Source organism: Thamnophis elegans, chromosome 6, assembly GCF_009769535.1.
Source record: "Thamnophis elegans isolate rThaEle1 chromosome 6, rThaEle1.pri, whole genome shotgun sequence".
Lineage (NCBI taxonomy): Eukaryota > Metazoa > Chordata > Lepidosauria > Squamata > Colubridae > Thamnophis > Thamnophis elegans.
Genome location: NC_045546.1, coordinates 62,972,834 through 62,992,382, shown reverse-complemented (window position 1 = coordinate 62,992,382; position 19,549 = coordinate 62,972,834). Strand labels below are relative to the sequence as shown.

At 38.9% G+C, this 19,549-nt stretch overlaps 1 protein-coding gene across 1 annotated transcript in view; it reads left to right on the top strand.

Moving 5' to 3' along the window:
* The window catches only part of SYTL5 (synaptotagmin like 5), a 187,127-nt gene that overhangs the window by 55,479 nt on the left and 112,099 nt on the right, over window positions 1-19,549 (top strand). The window contains exon 2 of the mRNA XM_032220008.1: window positions 8,836-9,180. Within this exon, the coding sequence (XP_032075899.1) occupies window positions 9,062-9,180 (119 nt within the window). The 5' untranslated portion in view covers window positions 8,836-9,061. The remainder of the gene's footprint in view (window positions 1-8,835; window positions 9,181-19,549) is intronic.

Here is a 19,549-nt window from a genome sequence, read left to right as displayed (position 1 = left end):
TCCATAAAGTATTATACTAACATCGCTTTTTCCTATCTCTGTCTCCTTGGCATTAAGGAATGTTCCCTCAGCAGGGCCTCTTTCTAATAGTCTACAAATAAAAGAGCATCTATTATATATTTCTACTTCCTTTTCTCTAACTATCTTAAAGCAGAATAATGTTTATATATATTTCTACCTGTATACCTACATACTATTTTATTTTTGAATTTTCTTATTTCCTACATCAGGATACTAAATTATCTCTTTCTTTTGTTTGCTCAAATTACTTTCTCTCGTATCTATCTGTACCTGTTACACATTAACTCTTCTAGCATTAAGGAATGTACTCAAAAAGATAGGAGTGAAAGTTCTTCATGAAAGACAGTGTCCTTTCTTATAAAAGGATTATATAAAAGGATTTATAATGTAAAAAGGTTATAATTGATTTCATGCATATGTTTTACAGAGGTATATAACAATTAAATGCTTAAAAGAAAAATACTTTTAAAACAGCATAATATATATATTTACAACAGAAAATATGTTCATAGAATGATAAGTTTCCCTTCATTATTATTATTCCCTTCATTATATTTATTTTTGAATTCCTTTATTACTTCAATTAGAAATGATAGTTAATAATTATTCTTAAAAGGCTGCCACTTCACATACTCATTTTAGTTTTTTATAATGCACAATAGATTTCCTTTTTCCTTTGGAAATTAATAGGGTTAGTGCTACAGGTATTTCCTTGTTCTTTGATAATTGGCTGCTGGTGATAAATATTGCATCATACTATTGGGTGTGTGTTTTGTGCAAATAGCTTCCTGATAGAAGAACAGCTGGTTTTTCAGGTTAATGATAGAGTAACCAGTATCAGTACCTGTAAAGTTGCTTACAAGGAACATTTCAGCTATTATACCCTGGATATGGTAAGGCTTGATTAATCAGAATGCCATTTGCATTCTCATTTAAAAACATATACATTCATAGACTCCTGTAATTATATATTTCTCTTTTTCAAGCTATCCTGGAACGTAAGAGTAAGAAATGATGTTTAATTAATTTGTTTAACATAATAGCTGTGACTTTAACTTCCTGTTCGGGCAATGAATAAAACTGAGATGTTCCCAAGTTATAAATTTCTGTAATTTCTGTTTGAAATATAGCATAAGAAATCATTCACTCTGTGAAATAATCAAAGGTTTATTCTAGACTGTTGTAATTGAATAATACTTTTTTCTTTGCTTCTTAAAGTACTTTTATAATCTCAACAGATCAGACTTAAGTGTGTGTTATTATAATGGGATGTTACGTTACTGTGCTGCTCTTCATCTTCAGGAACAAAATAAGGGAAATTTCAGTGTTAGTTGTTAGATATAATAATTTACTCAAAGCCTGTTGATCAAAATTACAAAGGTGCTCAATGAAAGGACTTATAGCAGATGCTCAAACTTAAGATTGTTGCACCAGCCCCATGGTTACCTAATTGCAATCTGGGCTCCTGGCAACTTGTTTGCACTTATGATGGATTGCCAAGCCTTCCGTGATCCAGGGACGTGCAGTCACTAGAGGCAAGGGAGGCGGAGCCTCACCAGTCTCCTCAGGAAAAAGAAAGAAATTTAAATATTTTTTTAAAATAATTAAAGCCAAGATAGTTGCTACCAGATTCCAGCTCACAGTGGCTTGGTGTCTGCTTAGTGTTAACCAAAGCAGGAGGCGAGAGAACTCGGGGCCTCTTTTCCATAAGGAATTTTTCGCCTTCTAAAAGTTAATAAAGAGTTAAAAGGCAAAGAAGTTCAGATGGAAAAGAGGCACTAATTCTCCCGCCTCCTGATTTGGAAGCAGCCTATCGTGTCTTCTTGAGCACGCTTACGATGGGCGGGGTATGCTTCAAAGGAGAGAGGAGTGAGCGAGAAGGAGGAGGCTGCCTGCCTCTTTGCTGCAGACCTGGGTGCTTGGCGGCTCCCACGATGCAAAGTAAGTGCCCCACCATCCCCGATGCTGCCGCCCACTGCCCCAGCCTGCTTCTCCAGGCTCCACCGCTGGAAGTCCCGGATCGCCTATGGGGGAAGGCTGGGTGAGAAGTGGAGCGAAGCTTCTCTGCGGCCTCTCGGCGCTGCCCAGAGGCTCTTGCAGGAGCACGTGTCAGCGGCCGGCGGCCTGGAGCGGCCCCGGTTGTGAGACAAGGGAGCACTTAAAGCAGCCCCTGCCGCCGCCACCACCACCACTCCTTTGCCCGGTGGGGCGGTGGTGGCGGCAGCGGCAGCGGCTACTTTAAGTGCTCCCTTGTCTGTCTCACAGCCGGGGCTGCTCCAGGCCACCGGCCGCTGACACGTGCTCCTGCAAGAGCCTCTGGGCAGCGCCGGGAGGCCGCAGAGAAGCTTCGCTCCATTTTTCACTCAGTCTTCCCCCAGAGGCGATCCGGGAGTTCCAGCGGCGGAGCTTGGAGAAGCAGTGGACGCAGGCCGGGACAGCGGGGGGGCAGCGGGGCACTTTGCATCGCGGGAGCCACCAAGCGCCTTTGCTGCAGACCCGGGCGCTTGGTTGCTCCCGCGATGCAAATTCCCCCCCCCCACCGCCGAGCCTCACCAGGTATCAACCTCACCGCACGTCACTGCCGTGATCATGTGATCACCATTTGCCATCTTCCTTGCTGCTTCTTCAGAAAGTCAACAAGGAAGGGAAGGAACTTGCTTCTGACATTCCAGCAGGAAAACTTGCAAGGCGCTTTGTGTTTTGGTGGAGTGTGCCCCCTCCAAAGGAAGGCAGAGCAGCAAGATGCTGTGCAGAGAAACAAAGCTGTGACAACTTTGCTTCTCCCCATAGTATACTGCCTCTCCCTACCTAACTTATGAAAGTTATGAAAAAGTATTACAAAAAGGTTGAAACTCTGTAAAATTACTTTCTTTGGAAAGATGTACCATGTCTACTAGTTTCATCCACTAGTGTCAACCCACACAAACCCATAAAAATATAGAAGTTTGGATGCTTTTCCATATTTTTAAGATCAAATCTTGAGTCTTATGGACTTTAAATTTTAAATACAAGACAGCCCTTACAACAGTTCATTTAGTGACCGTTCAAAGTCACAACAGCACTAAAAAAGTGACTTATGAGCATTTTTCACACTTACGACTGTTGCAGCATCCTCATGGTCACATGATCAAAATTCAGATACTTGGCAACTGGTTCATACTTATGACAATTGCGATATTATGTGTACAGCTTTTGCAACCTTCTGACAAGCAAAATCAATGGGGAAGCCAGATTAACTTAACAACCATGTTACTAACTTAATGACCGCAGTGATTCACTTAAGAACTTACAATACAATACAATAGGAGAGTTGGAAGGGACCTTGGAGGACTTCTAGTCCAACCCCCTGCCTAGGCAGGAAACCCTATACCATTTCAGACAAATGGCTATCCAACATCTTCTTAAAGACTTCCAGGGTTGGGGCATTCACAACTTCTGGAGGCAAGCCGTTCCACTGATTAATTGTTCTAACTGTCATGAAATTTCTCCTCAGTTCTAAGTTGCTTCTCTCCTTAATTAGTTTCCACCCATTGCTTCTCGTTCTGCCCTCAGGTGCTTTGGAGGATAGTTTGACTCCCTCTTCTTTATGGCAACCCCTGAGATATTGGAACACTGCTATCATGTCTCCCCTAGACCTTCTTTTCATTAAACTAGACATATCCAGTCCCTGCAACCATTCCTCATATGTTTTAGCCTCCAGTCCCCTAATCATCTTTATTGCTCTTCTCTGCACTCTTTCTAGAGTCTCCACATCTTTTTTACATTGTGGCAACCAAAACTGAATGCAGTATTCCAAGTGTGGCCTTACCAAGGCATTATAAAGTGGTATTAACATTTCATGTGATCTTGATTCTATCCCTCTGTTTATGCAGCCTAGAACTGTGTTAGCTTTTTTGGCAGCTGCTGCACACTGCTGGCTCATATTTAAATGGTTGTCCACTAGGACTCCAAGATCCCTTTCACAGTTACTACTGTTGAGCAAGGTACCACCTATACTGTACCTATGCATTTTGTTTTTCTTGCCTAAATGTAGAACCTTACTTTTTTCACCATTGAATTTCATTTTGTTAGATAGTGCCCAATGTTCAAGTTTGTCAAGATCCTTCTGTATCTTAAGCTTATCTTCTGGAGTGTTGGCTATTCCTGCCATCTTAGTGTCATCTGCAAATTTGATGAGTTCCCCATTTATCCCCTCATTCAGATCATTGATGAAGATATTGAAGAGTACTGGGCCTAAAACAGAGCCTTAGGGTACTCCACTGCATACCTCCCTCCATGTAGATGCAGTTCCATTGCGGTTCATCAGCCAATTACGAATCCATCTGGTGGTGATGCTGTCTAACCCACATTTTTCTACTTTGTCTAGTAGTAGGATATGGTCTACTTTATCAAATGCCTTACTGAAGTCCAAGTAAATTATATCGGCAACATTCCTCTGGTCCACTAATTTTATCACTTGTCAAAGAATGCAATAAGATTAGTCTGGCATGATCTGTTTTTGACAAACCCATGTTGGCTTTTGGCTATTACTTCGTTTACTTCTAGGTGTTCGCTAATTCGTTGCTTGTCTTTTTCAGAATCTTCCTGGTATTGAGGTCAGGCTGATAGGTTTATAGTTTCCTGGATCTATTTTTTTCCCTTTTTTGAAGATGGGAACCACATCAGATCTTTTCCAGTCCTCTGGCAGTTCCCCGGTGCTCCAGGATCTCTGAAAGATATAGTTCAGTGGTTCTGAGATCTCATCTGTCAGTTCATTCAGAACCCTGGGGTGTAATTCATCCAGTCCTGGTGATTTGAACTCTAGGGTAGACAGGTGCTCACCATTTTCTTCCCTATTTCAACTTTTGTTCCTAATCTGATTTTTATGGTGCTGTTTTTGGTAGGTTGGACTGTTTTTTTCCGTTTGTGTAAAGACAGATGAAAAGATGAGTTAAATAGTTCTGCTTTCTCCCTGTTGCTTGTCACCTTCTTGCCATTTTCTCCCAGCAATGGATCAATTGTTTCCTTAACCTTTTTCTTGTTTTTAACATGTTGGAAGAAGCTTTTTTTGTTATTTTTTTACTTTTGTGGCAAGCATTTCTTCATTGTGAGCCTTAGCTTTCCTCACTTCATCTTTACAGGCTCAGGCTATTTGCTGATATTCTGCCTTAGTTATGTCCCCCTCTTTCCACTTTTTATATTTATCCTTTTTGTCTTTCAATTTGTCAGAGAGTTCTTTAGGCAGCCATGCTGGTTTCTTTTGGGAGCTGTTATTTTTCTTCTTCATTGGTATTCTGCTAGACTGGGCTTTTATAATCTCATTTTTCAAAATTTCCCAAGCTTCTTGAGTTATTTTCCCCTTGAGGATTCTCATCCATGGAATCCTTCCCAAGCTCTCTCTAAGTTTATTGAAATTAGCTCTCTTAAAGTCCAATACTCTATTTTGACTTGTTCTACTACTTGTGTTTGCATAATGTTGAATTCCAGTATTGCATGATCGCTTGCCCCCAAGATTCCTGTAGCTTCAACACCTTCTATCATTTCTTCTCTGTTAATGAGAATTAAGTCCAATATGGCCGAACCCCTTGTTCCCTTCTCTACCTTTTGGGAAACAAAATTGTCTGCTAGGTTTGTTAGGAACCTGTGGGATCTTCCACTTGATGCAGAGTTTGTTTCTCAGTTGATGTCAGGGTAGTTAAAATCCCCCATTACTATTGTGGTGTGCTTCCTACATACTTAGTTAGCTGAGTAGCAAAAAGTTCATCTATTTCCTCTGCTTGGTTGGGTGGCCTGTAGTATAGACTTTTGGCAATGTCACCCCCCCCCCTTTATTATTGACCCAAATGCATTCAAGATAATTCTCATCATTGTTGTGCTCTATTTCTGTAGAAATGTAGTTATTTCTTATATATAGTGCAACTCCACCTCCTCTTTTATTTGGTCTATTTATTTTAAGTAATTTAAATCCTTCTAGCTGTATGTTCCAATTATGGGTTTCATCCCACCAAGTTTCTGTAATGGCAACAATATCGTATCTGCCCTCATTTACTTGAATTTCTAATTCACCCTATTTATTCCTCATGCTCTGTGCATAGGTGTATAGACATTTGAGTCCATTTTGATTGACCCTGTGTTTACTGTCTACATAACCTGTGTTATGCCTGACTGCCCCTATTTTCTTGCCACTTATATGATTCATGCACACGGTATGGCACTCACTATTAAATGCTTGGTTTTGCTTGACAGCAGGAGTGATAATCTTACCCACACAAACATCTATGTTACGTGCACTGATAACCCTATGAATTTTAGATTGCTGGGGACAGAAATGTTCCGTATCAATTAATTCTCTGTCCCCGCTGTTTAGTTTAAATGTTTATGCAGAAAATCTGTGAATTTAATGCCAAGTAACTCAGTCCCTTTCTTGGATTGGTGCAAACCATCTCTTATGTACAATTTTTCATTGGACCCGCTGCAGGCATCATGACTAATAAAACAAAAGCCTTCCCTTTTACACCACTCCTTTAGCCACACATTAAACTCTGCTACATCCTGGCCCTTCCCTTTTTGTTCCTTATATACTGGTATAACCTCTGAGAAGATAAGCTTACAACCTATACTACTAAGTTCATATCCCAAGCTCTGGAAATCAAACTATGGCAAGAAAAGTCAATAAAAAGGTCAAAACTCACTTAACAAATGTTTTACTTAGCAACACAAATGTTGGGGTCAATTGTGGTCATAACTAGTACCTGTAATGCTAATTTTGAGAATCCAGTTCAAGTCAGAGTGATTTGCATACCCTATAGATTCATTGGATGCAAATTTGGTATGTTCTTGTCCAGCTAAAATAGATCACTTAATATGCATGTAGTATGAGAATATGGACAGGTTCTTTTCTGAGGTGAGTTGTATTATATCACGCTTGACCCTTGCTGGCCAGGGAGAACACACTCAATGGCAAATGATGAATGTATCTTTGTGATACAGAATGATTTTTTTTATTTATACAAATGTAGTGGTGAAATTTTGTACTCTAAATTATTAGGCTTTTAACAGAATTCATTATTATAATTTTTGGCAAGATCTTGAAGTTTATAAATATGTTTTATTTTCATTTTCATTTCATACAGTCACATATGTACTGTGCATAACCGGGGCCATATAACTTTGAGCAATAAACACAGCCATCCTTGTCAACAATACTCCCCAAAATACAAACCCAATATACCACTTCAACCCTCCATACACCCTTTCTTTCACCCCCCTCCAACTTTCCTTTCTCCCCTACAACATCCCCCTCTACCCTACTTCCCCTCCCCCTCTATCACTCCTCTCTCCCAATACACTCCCTCCCTCCCATCTCACCCTCCCTCCGATCCTCTCTCCCACCCTCTCTACCCCTCTTTCTGATCTTGAAGTTTATAGAGGAGTATTATCACTCTATGGGACGCAGTGGCTCAGTGGCTAAGATGCTGAACTTGTTGATCAGAAAGGTCAGCAGTTCAGCGGTTTGAATCCCTAGCGCCATGTAATAGAGTGAGTTCCCATTACTTGTCCCAGCTTCTGCCAATCTAGCAGTTTGAAAGCATGTACAAATGCAAGTAGAAAAATAGGAACCACCTTTGTTATTTCAGCATTCTGTGTGCCTTCGTCATTTAGTCATGCCAGCCACATGACCATAGAGATGTCTTTGGAGAGCGCTGGCTTTTTGGCTTTGAAACAGAGATGAGCACCGCTCCCAAGAGTCAGGAACGACTAGCACATATGTGCGAAGAGAACCTTTATCTTATTATAGCTCTACAGTATTCTAGGAAAGTAGATTACATTGGATGAAAGTGGATATCTAGGTAATTGACCTAGATCTATTTCAAACTGGCTTTAAGGCTTTTTATAGGAGAAAGACTAGTTGAATAATCTCATAGAGCTTGAAAAAGCAAACATAGTTATCTTGGTTCTATTTGACTTCTTAATGGCTTTTGTTAGGTTGCAAGAATAATTTCAAAAGGTAGTGCTAAGAGATTCCCATTCATCCAAAATCTGTTGGCTTGTGATGTCCCTTAAGCATCCATCTTCTCCTCTAATATTTAGCTTTTTCATGGTACTGAAAAAGACTGTCCACGAACTATGGATTCAGTATTGTTGTGGATATACAACATTTGTAGTTTCATTTTGCCAGATAATACTTGAATTAGATTAACTAAAACGAAATCCACCTGTAGTGCATATATAAAAGCATTGGTGGTACACTATAGGTACCTGCTAATGACACTCATTTCTTTTTTCAGTCAAAATCAAGATAACTGATTAAGTTCTAAATCAGTGTTGAAAACTGCCAAACAAACTGAACTTTGTCCAGAGGAGACAGAAATATTGTAATCCTATTTAGTCAGATGGAAGATCAGGAAATATGATTCAACCTGCTAGACTGAATTATCTTGTGAAGACTGAGAGTCACATCTCAGTTGAGCTGCTGAAATCAACCTTAATCCAGGTGCCTTGGGATTCCTTGTTCAATTCCATGGGTCAGTACTCACTAGGAATGAGTTTGTTCAGTTAAACAAGTATTCCAACTGAGTCTGTTCCTGGGAATGAGAAATTTAGCTAGAGTCATGTAAAAGATAATTTTTTGACAGGTCCAGAATGCTGCAATGAAATATGTTCAATTGTTGAAATAACTTCCCTAGCTATTTTGTTTTTAATTGTCATTCAATTTCAGATGTTATTTCTATTAATTAAATATTCCAGTTGTACAAATTACTAAAACATTAAATCATTCAAGAAATAGCTTAAGTAAATGTGTATTTAATTTTAATTTTGTTGTTTTCATTTCAGGTAAAATGATTTAGGATAATCGATGAAAGAAGTTCACAGCATGTTCAGGAATTCAAACAAAAGTTCCTGTGAACATTCAAATCACTGAAATGACCAAAATCTCTTTATCTGAAACATATGAATTAGCTCTTGACAAGAAACTATAGCACTTGAAAGTTTCTTAAACTTTGCATCTTATTGTCTGCGCGAAAACACATCTATTGAAGAATATAACAATTGAAGGAACATGTCTAACAATGCAGAAATAATCAACCTATCATTTTTATTAGAGCATGAAAGAGAAACAATATTGGGAGTATTAAAAAGAGATGAATACTTGAAAAAAATGGAAGATAAACGAATCAGGTAATCTTTAAAAAATATCTATACTATTTAAAACACCAAATACTAAAGCTTGGTTTGGAAATGTGTGGCTGTTATCATTGTTAATAGCGATAATTATAAATGTTCCATTTTGCTCATTTTTCATGTGCACAGCTTTGGCCTCCAACAGTCTGATTTACCCTTTAGAAAAATAAACTTTTTAAAAAGATTATTATTTGTGATAACTGTAGCCTAATTACAAATTGTTGATATGAAACATATGTGCACATCAAAATTCAAAAATGTTTGCTACTGGTTCTGTGGGCGTGGCTTTGTGGGCCTGGCAGGGGAAGGATACTGCAAAATTCCCATTCCCTCCCCAATCTCAAAATTTCTGCTACTGGTTCTCCAGAACCTGTCTGAATACCGCCTCTGGTGCACATTCACAATATAGTCCTGCATGGTTTCACAGAAATGGATACGTTGCCCAAAATAATAGGTGTGTCTAGCACTAACATTATTTTAAAATGATGTTCCACATATACAAACGTACACATACATCAATTGTACAGTACTGTAGCACAAACCTTTTATACTTTATTGAAATTATTGAATGAACTATGGTTATATCTTCTGGTTTTGCTTATATATGGTAATATGCGTACGTTCACAGGTTATAAGTTCTTTTACAAATTCTTCTTTTATTGTTAATTGTTAATTCTAACTAATATTATATTTCCCATTCTCTCGCTCAGGAACTGCATTTAATATTAACTATTAATCTATTGTTTGGGATCCATTTTTTCTTTGTTCTCAAATATTTTATAGGAAGCACTCTAGTTAATTTCTGTGTGCATTTAAAATAGTTTAGGCTATTAACTGATCTTAGCATTTTTTCTTTCTTACAATTTTGTACATTGTAGGGAAAGAATTTTGCACTTGCCTTCCGTTGTGTGCTTCGGTTTAAAACCCTAATGGCACAATTGAAGCTGCTGGTGCAAAATAAGCATTAATAAGGCATGAGTGAAACTGATATTGGCAATTTTTAAAAATGGTTAGTATTCAAACTATATACTATTTTTAAATTTTTGTATTATGTTTGTATTTCTGTTTATCCTGGCCCTAAGCAAGATAGATAAGTATAGAAAATTGGCTAAAAATCAAATCTTTTTCAGATAATAAGTCACAAATTATCACTGTCTCTTCGGGATGGTTTAGGTTCAAAAGAACCGTCCAGCACCAGAGATATCAATAGCAATCTTGGAGCTGCAAGATTGCATGTCATCTCATCCAGACGTCAGCCCTGCCCTCCAGACTGATCTGCTAAAATCTTTTGCCTTTACCCACCCTTTTTTGGGCTTTACCCACCCATCATTTTTGGGCTCGCAGCCAGTCAGAGCCGAGGACTGATAAAGTTCTTTCCTTTTAAGTTTGTCTGCGTGTCGTCTGTTAACGAGCGGAGAAGGGGGGACAGAACACAACCTAAACTAGGGAAAATATTTACTACATTGCCACGATGCAAGATCTATATATTAAGGATACAATTTCAGCAGAGCAAATCTACACAGATGACGATGGAAGAATCTTAATGTTAGTTAGTTAGTTAGTTTATTAGTTTTGTATGCCGCCCACTCCCAAAAGACTCCGGGCGGCTCACAATAAAATAGGGAAAGGGGAATAAATAAGACAATACAAAAAAATTAAAAATGGACAACATTCACAATTGAAACGGGGCTGGATATCTCAACAGCCCCCAGCCTGTCGGAACAGCCAGGACTTGGTAGCTTTACGGAAGGCCGGGAGGGTGGTAATGGTCCAGATCTCCATGGGGAGCTCATTCCAGAGGGCCAGAGCAGCAACAGAGAAGGCTCTCCCCCTGGGGGGTGCCAGCCGGCATTGGCTGGCAGATGGAACCCAGAGAAGGCCAAGCCTGTGAGCTCGAATCAGTCTTTGGGAGGTAATTGGCAGGAGGCGGTCTCTCAGGTACCCAGGTCCGATGCCATGCAGGGCTTTATAAGTAACGACTAGCACCTTGAAGCGTGTCCGGAGACCAATAGGCAGCCAGTGCAGCTCGCGGAGGATAGATGTGATGTGGGTGTACCTGGGTGCACCCACAATCGCTCGCATGGCTGCATTCTGGACTAGCTGAAATCTTCGAACACTTTTCAAGGGCTGCCCCATGTAGAGCGCGTTACAGTAATCCAGTCTTGAGGTGACGAGGGCGTGAGTGAAGTGCCTCCCGGTCCAGGTAGGGTCGCAATTGGTGCACCAGGCGGACCTGGGTAAAGACCCCCCTGGTCACAGCCGACAAATGGTGATCTAAAGTCAGCTGTGGATCCAGGAGAACTCCCAAATTGTGAACCCTCTCTGAGAGGCGTATAATTTCACCCCCCAGCCTGAGTGATGGAATAGTTTGCCAATCTTTGGGAGGGAGCATCAATAGCCATTCAGTCTTGTCGGGATTGAGTGCAAGCTTGTTCATTCCCATCCAGATCCTAACAGCCTCCAGGCACTGGCACATCACTTCTACCACTTCACTGAGTTGGCACGGGGCGGACAGATACAATTGTGTGTCGTCCGCGTATTGATGGTATTTAATCCCGTGCCGCCGTATGATCTCATCCAGCGGCTTCATGTAGATGTTAAATAGGGGGGACAGGACCGAGCCCTGCAGCACCCCATAGTTTAGGGGCCTAGGGGTTGACCTCTACCCCCCAACCAACACCGACTGCGACCTGTCTGAGAGGTAAGAGGAGAACCACTGTAAAACGGTGCCTCCCACTCCCACCTCTTCTAGCCGTCACAGAAGGATACCATGGTCGGTGGTATCGAAGGCCGCTGAGAGGTCAAGGAGCACCAGGATAGAGGACTGACCCCTATGCCTGGCTCGCCAGAGATCATCGATCAGCGCGACCAAAGCAGTTTCCGTGCTGGTGGAAATTATGGACAATAACAAGAAAATACTTTTAATAGCAATTTATGCTCCTAACGATAGCCAAGAGGAATTTTATAAAAAAATTAAATATGAAAATAAATGAATTGGACTATGTTAATATTTGTATGATGGGAGACTTTAATGGAATTGTAGATCAGAATATGGACTATAAAACACAAAAAACAACAAAACTAAATAGAAAGATTATTCCTAAATCCTTTTTTTAAATGACTGATGAAATAGACTTAAAAGATATATGGAGAGAAAGAAACCCCAAAATAGACAATATACCTTCTACTCAAATAGACATTTATCATGGTCCAGATTAGATATGATATGGATCTCAACGGAATTGATTTGTGATATACAGGAAATTGACATAGAAACAAGTACCTGGGCCAGTCACAATCCAATGACAATTAAGTGGAAAGGACAAAGGAGAAGATCTAGATGATCTTTAAATAATACTACATTAAAAGAAAAGAATTTTGTACAGAAAATGGAGAAAGAATTGGCATTTTTCTTCAAAGAAAATAAAAAAGAGGACACATCAATGCAGAATCTCTGGGACACAATGAAGGCTTATGCCAGAGGCTTGATAATAGACTATACAAGAAAAAGAAATATTAAGAAAAGACAAGCTTTTAAAATACTGGATGATGACTACAAGAGACTTGAAAAAGAGCTACAGAAGGCCCCACAAAAAATGATATGGGATGGGAGGGGCCGATGCCGTGATGAGACGATGTGCAATCTCAAAGCTCTGAGATCGTACTCGACACTTTTATTGCTGGGGGGTTCCAACGGACCTAAATCATCCCAAAGAGATGGTGAACAGGAAGATTACATCTTGCTGATCTCGGGGATAGCGCAAAATCTCAGAGAAAAGCAAGGAAAAAGTCTTCTTCTGGCAATAAAAATTCCAGTCTGTCAAGACTGACAAAGTCTGGGCGGCCTCAAAAGAAATATGGAGGAGAAGTGTTAAGCTGGTGAGAATCTTTTATTGTTTTTAAAAAACAGACTGCCTATAAAATCTAAAAGCTAATTTAAATAAAAAAATAGAAGAACTTAGCAGCGAATTTGATTTTTGTAATGGTTCTGGACAGTGGTTATCTTACTTTCTAAATGTTATTTACATGGATTGATTCTAAGTAAACCTTTTCAAATGGATGGATTATCCTAACATTTCTTCTGACTCTGTAAGCTATTTCGACACTTTTACTGCTTGACTGTTCTGGCTTAAGTTCTGATAAGATTTTACAGCTGTTCCTCTGAAATTTGTTTTCGCTTGCAGAGAGTTTCAATCTTGCTGAGCTTCTAAGAAAAAATATAACTGCGTATAAACATGGTGTCTCTTCAATATTTAAAACTTTGGTATTAAATATTATGGATGTTTAGCTAAAACAGGATATGAGGATTTAATGTTAATGGAGGATTTTATAAATAAGTAAATGAAATGCCAGCATGTGGTTATGTATTAAATCTTGATATATTTTAGGATTTTTTTTTTCATTTTATTATGCATTTATAGGCCGCCCTTTTCCCTGAGGGGACTCAGGGCGGCTTACAATAAGAGGGGAAGGGGAGTGTAGGACAAATACAAAAAGAAATGTGAGCAAAAATAAATTAAACAATAAAACACAACATTCACTCGACATTCAGGAGGGGCAAAGTAAAGACTTATCCCCAGGCCTGACGGGCTAGCCAGATCTTGAGGGCTGTGCGGAAGGCCTGGACGGTGGTGAGGGTGCGGATCTCCACGGGGAGATTGTTCCATAGCGTCGGAGCTGCAACAGAGAAGGCTCTCCTCCGAGTAGTCGCCAGTCGGCACTGACTGGCGGATGGAATACGGAGGAGGCCAGCTCTATGCGATCTGATGGGACGCAGGGAGGTAATTGGCAGAAGGCGGTCTCTCAGATAGCCAGATCCACTACCATGGAGCGCTTTATAGGTGGTGAGTAGGACCTTGAAGTGCACCCGGAGATCGACAGGTAGCCAGCGCAGCTCACGGAGGATCGGTGTTATTTAAACGATGAAGGACGTTTAAATAACTATAGTCAAATAAAAGTGGAGGTATGATGATGGTAATATAATAAATATTTGAGTTAAGATATTTGAATTAATATGAGTTATATGATGACAGCGGAAGAGATGCCCAAAAGCCTTTTGTCATCAGCTGATACACTTTCTACAGCATGTAAAGAATGTGGATTTGTATGTTTGTTTTGAAAATAATTTCTTTTTACAAAAAAATGATATTAAAGTAAAAATGGACACAACTAAACATAAAATGGGGCTAATGGAAAAGGAGGAATTAGCACAAAAAAATAGAAGTGCTAAACAGAATTATTTTGAAAATGCAAATAAACCAGGGAGATGGCTAGCATATAAATTGAAAAAAGAGAGAGAATCAAGAAAAATAATGCAACTAATAGATGATCAAGGGCAAATTTGTTATGGAAACAGAGAGAAGAACAAAATTATACAAGAATACTATGGGATATTATATAAACAAGAGAAGATAGAGGAGGAAAGAGTTAAACAATATGTGCAAAAAGCAAATTTACCCCAGATAACTAAAGAAACTGAAATGATGCTAGAAGGTAATATAACGATGATGGAATTAGTTGAAGTCCTTAAAAAACAAAACAATGGAAAAGCTCCAGGTTCAGATGGACTACCAGTAGAATTTTATAAGACTTTACAGGAATCATTGTATCTCTCATTGTTAGAAGTTATGAACGAAGCCATGTTAAAGATGAAGATACCCAAATCTTGGTCAGAAGCTTATTTAATACTGGTGCCAAAGGAGGACAACAACCCACAGCAAATTAAGAATTATAGACTAATTTCCCTGCTAAACTCAGATAATAAAATATTTGCCTCAATACTGGCAGAAAGACTCAAAAGATACTTAAATAACTTTATTCATCCTGATCAAAATGCATTTCTGCCAAAGAGACAAATTAAAGATAATATGAGAATAATCATTGACACTTTGGAATATTATGAGGCACATCCTGAAAAACAAATGGCGTTGATATTAGACGCTCAGAAGTCCTTTGATAATGTGAATTGGTGATTTATGTTGCTACAGTTGGAACAGATGGGCTTTGGCAAGAAATTTATTCAAACCATACAAACCATATACCACAAACAAACAGCAAAGATAATGATAAATGGAGAATTGACAATTTCCATTGATATTGGGAAAGGGACAAGACAAGGTTGCCCACTATCACCCCTGTTGTTCGTGTTAACATTAGAAGTCTTAAATAGAAACATTAGAGAAGATAAAGACATAAAGGGATTAGAAATTAAAAAAGAATATAAATTGCAAGCATTCGTAGATGACCTAGTCTTTAGAGGATCCATTGGAAACCGCACCTAAATTGATAGAAAAAATAGAGGAATATGAGAAAGTAGCAGATTTGAAAATAAATAAATACAAAATGAAGATTTTGACAAAGAACATGCTAGCAAGACAAAAGGAAGTATTGGCAGAAGCTTTGAAGATTCAGGTCATGAACAAGGTTAAATATTTGGGGATATATTTGACAGCAAGATGTAGTACACTTAAAGAGAACAATTATTATAAACTTAAACAACAAATTACAACAGACCTGGCCAAATGGGAAAACTTACAACTATTGCTAATAGGGAGAATATCAACAATCAAGATGAATATACAACCCAGGATTTTATATTTGTTCCAGACAATTCCAATTAGATTAGGGAAAGATTTCTTTGAAGACCTTAACAAAATAGTATTGAAGTACATTTTGCAGGGAAAGTAAGCGAGAATAAAACTTAAACTGTTACAAGATGCTAGAATAAGAGGAGGATTTGGCCTACTTAACTGGGAGTTATATTACCAGGCAACAAGCTTGATATGGGTTAAGGAATGGATAACATTAAGAAACTCTAGATTATTGACCTTAGAAGGTCATGATTTGTTGTTGGGTTGGCACGCTTTCTTATGGTATAAGGGACCTAAAACACGGGTATTTCAGAAGGTATCAGGTGCCTCTTAATTTAATAATCAAGAAAGAAACCACTCAACTCCATGTTTCAGAATTAAGTGTACTTTTACTGATTACAAACGATGAGAAGCAATGCAAAGCTGAGTCTGAGCAAAAAGGCGCGAAAGCAATAGATATCATGTATGATTCAATCCCCTCCCTTTGGCACCCCAGTTCATAGTCCAATCATAATTCACCCAACCGTCAGGTGGGAGATGTCTTCAAAAATCATCATCAGGTTGGAATGCTGGACAGTTGGCCTCAGCGAGAAACTCCCTTCTTCCACATGCGCAGAGAGATGGTCAGAATAACTCCTAATAACAATCCTCCAGCACATAATGATTCCCCTCCCAAATACCATGCCCCCCTCCCCAAGAGCCAAGGTGGCGCAGTGGTTAAATGCAGCACTGCAGGCTACTGCTAGATCAGCAGGTCAGCGGTTCAAATCTCACCGGCTCAGGGTTGACTCAGCCTTCCATCCTTCCGAGGTGGGTAAAATGAGGACCCAGATTGTTGGGGGCAATATGCTGACTCTCTGTAAACCGCTTAGAGAGGCCTGAAAGGCCTATGAAGTGGTATATAAGTCTACTGCTATTGCTATTGCTATATATTTCAATGGCAGCCGAAAAGCAACAGCAAAGCAGAGGCTGACATCTGGCCCTCCTCCAGAAAAGGATGGTCACACCTGCAGAAACGAAAGAACACAGACAAACAGACAAACAACATGACACAGAAGAGAAAAGGGAAAGGGGGAAATTAGAAATCCACAGAGAGGTCGGGGCTTGTCTGGGTAAGTAGAGTAGAATTTGCGGAGCAGACGAGGAGCTCGCACGTGGGATAAACCCGTCAAAGTTTCTTAGGAGAGGGGAATCACTATTATGTAATCCAACATAATGATTCCCCTCCCAAATACCATGCCCCCCCTCCCCATTTCAATGGCAGCCGAAAAGCAGCAGCGAAGCAGAGGCTGACAGAGGGCATTACACATGGGAGGCTTTGTTATTAATCTGGGAGAAGGTTAAAAGGCAACATTATTTGAAAATTCCAGTCTGGTTGTCAACTATTGAAGCATTTTCATATTCAATAATATACAAAAAGGAACAAACAGTTAGATATGGTGAAATATTGAATGCTAAGGGTGAATTTAAATCCATGCAAGAATTAGAAGAACAAGGTATAAGAATGAACTGGTTTTCATACATGCAAATACATTCTAGATATGATAAAAGATTTTAAAATAGAAGGTTTTTATGATAAAATGACTGACTTGGATAACATTCTGACAGGTACTGATGAAAAGGTTATTAAAAATTATATGGATACTTATTAGAGGTTAAACTAGAAGGAAAAACAAGTTAAAGAATCTATGATTGCTTTGGGGGGGGGAAATTTTAGTCATGGAATTGATTTAGAGAAATGGCAAAAATTATAGTCACAAAATTCTAAAATGTCAATGTCAACAGCATATAAAGAAAACTTGTTACAGGTGGCACTTACCCCCAGCAAGAATAGCAAGAATGTTCAAGGACAAATCAGAAAAATGTTGGAAATATCACCAGATACTGGGTTCATATTACCATATGTGGTGGACATGCATAGAAGCTAAAAGATATTGGACTAAAATCCACACCTGGTTGGAAAAAATGACTCAGAAACATATAGACTTTAAACCTGAGATTTTTTATTGGGAATATTACCGGAAATATACAATAGAGACTATTGTATATTTGATTGTAAACGTGTTAACAGCAGCTAGAATTGTATTTGCAAAAAATTGGAAAAATGAGAAAATACCAACGCAGGAGGAAGTTATTCAGAAAATAATGGAAGGTGCTGAAATGAGTAAATTGACATTTGAAATTAGAGAACAAGAAGATGAACAATTTTATAAGGTATGGGATTTATTTTACCAGTTGTTAGATAAAAAAAACATGGAAATGAAAAACGGAGAATTTTTATAATATAAGAATGATAGAATAATACAGATAACAATACCAAGGTTTATGATCATTGAATAGATTTAGGATGATGTAATGAATTTTTATAATATAAATAAATCCAATACCTAGAATATTTCGTTCAAAATGAAGGAATAATAATTATAGTCAAATAAATGATGTACAATGATAATAATGTGTACATATATACTAGATTGGTAATTTGTGATTTTATATAAAATTGAAAGTGAGGACTATGGAAATGATTCACAAAAACTGCAACCAAACGAAATGCTGTATGTGATTGAAGAAGGTTCTATGTGTTATGTGTTGTCTGTCTTTGTCTGTCCAAAAAAGAAAAATATTCTTTTTTTAAAAAAAAAAGAGAGAGAGAAGGAAAAGGAACAGGAAATGATATTCAATGATTTTTGGGTTTGTGGAAATACCACCCCAAGAAAATATAAATTAAGATCTGGAAGAAACACCTGCAACAATATAAAAAGAAAGGAAGAGAGGAGGTGAGGAAATGAGAGGAAAAGGCGGGAAGGAAGAGAAGTGAGGAGAGGAGGATGGAAGGGAGAAGGAGAGAGGGTACTAAGGGGAAGGGGTAGAGAGAACTAGGGGAGAGGAAAGGGAAGAAGGGAGGGAAAGGAGATGAGGAAAGAAGAAAGTAGAGAAGGGAGGGAGGGAGAGAAAGGAAGAGAGGAGAGGAGATGAGAGGAAGAGAAGGGAAGGAAGTTAGAGGTGAGGAGAGGAAGATGGAAGGGAGAAGGAGAGAGGGTAGGAAGAGGAAGAGAGGAGTAGGGGAGAGGAAAGGGAAGAAAGAAGGGAAAGGAGAGGAAGGAAGAAAGTAGAGAAGGGAGGGAGGAAGAAAAGAAAGGGAGAAGAAGGTGGTGTCAAAACAGGCGAGGGATGGTAAACAAAGCAACCCAAATGGAATATCATAATTCTATAAATGGAATGACAACTGTATAAGAACCATGAATGTAAAAAAAGAATAATAACTATGTGAATGTATACCTATAATTGTATGTAGTGAACAAAAATTTAAAAAAAAATATTTTAGAAAAAACTGGACTTAAGAGAGGTTTACTACTGAATCAGGATTAGGGGATGAATGGAAAATAGTTTTTAACACTTTTTTGGGGTGTTACCAGTTAAAAGTGTTCCCATTTGCATTACAAGATGTCCCTGCCATGTTTATGCAACTGATAAATGAGGTTACTGAGACAAAAGCTGAGCACATAAAGCTTGCCCAAGTGGTCCTAAACAAACTCTGTGCTGTGAAACTTTCCAAATGTGAATTCCACAAAGATAGAATCAACTACCTGGGATATAGGATTTCCCATGAGGGCATGCAAATGGACCCAGGGACAGTATAAGCAATGATTGACTAGGCTTCCCCTGCACCCGCAAACAACTACAAAGCTTCCTGGGGTTTACACATTTTTACTGGCAATTTATCCCAGCATTTGCACAAATTGCACTCCCAATCACTAATATACTGAAAACAAAGT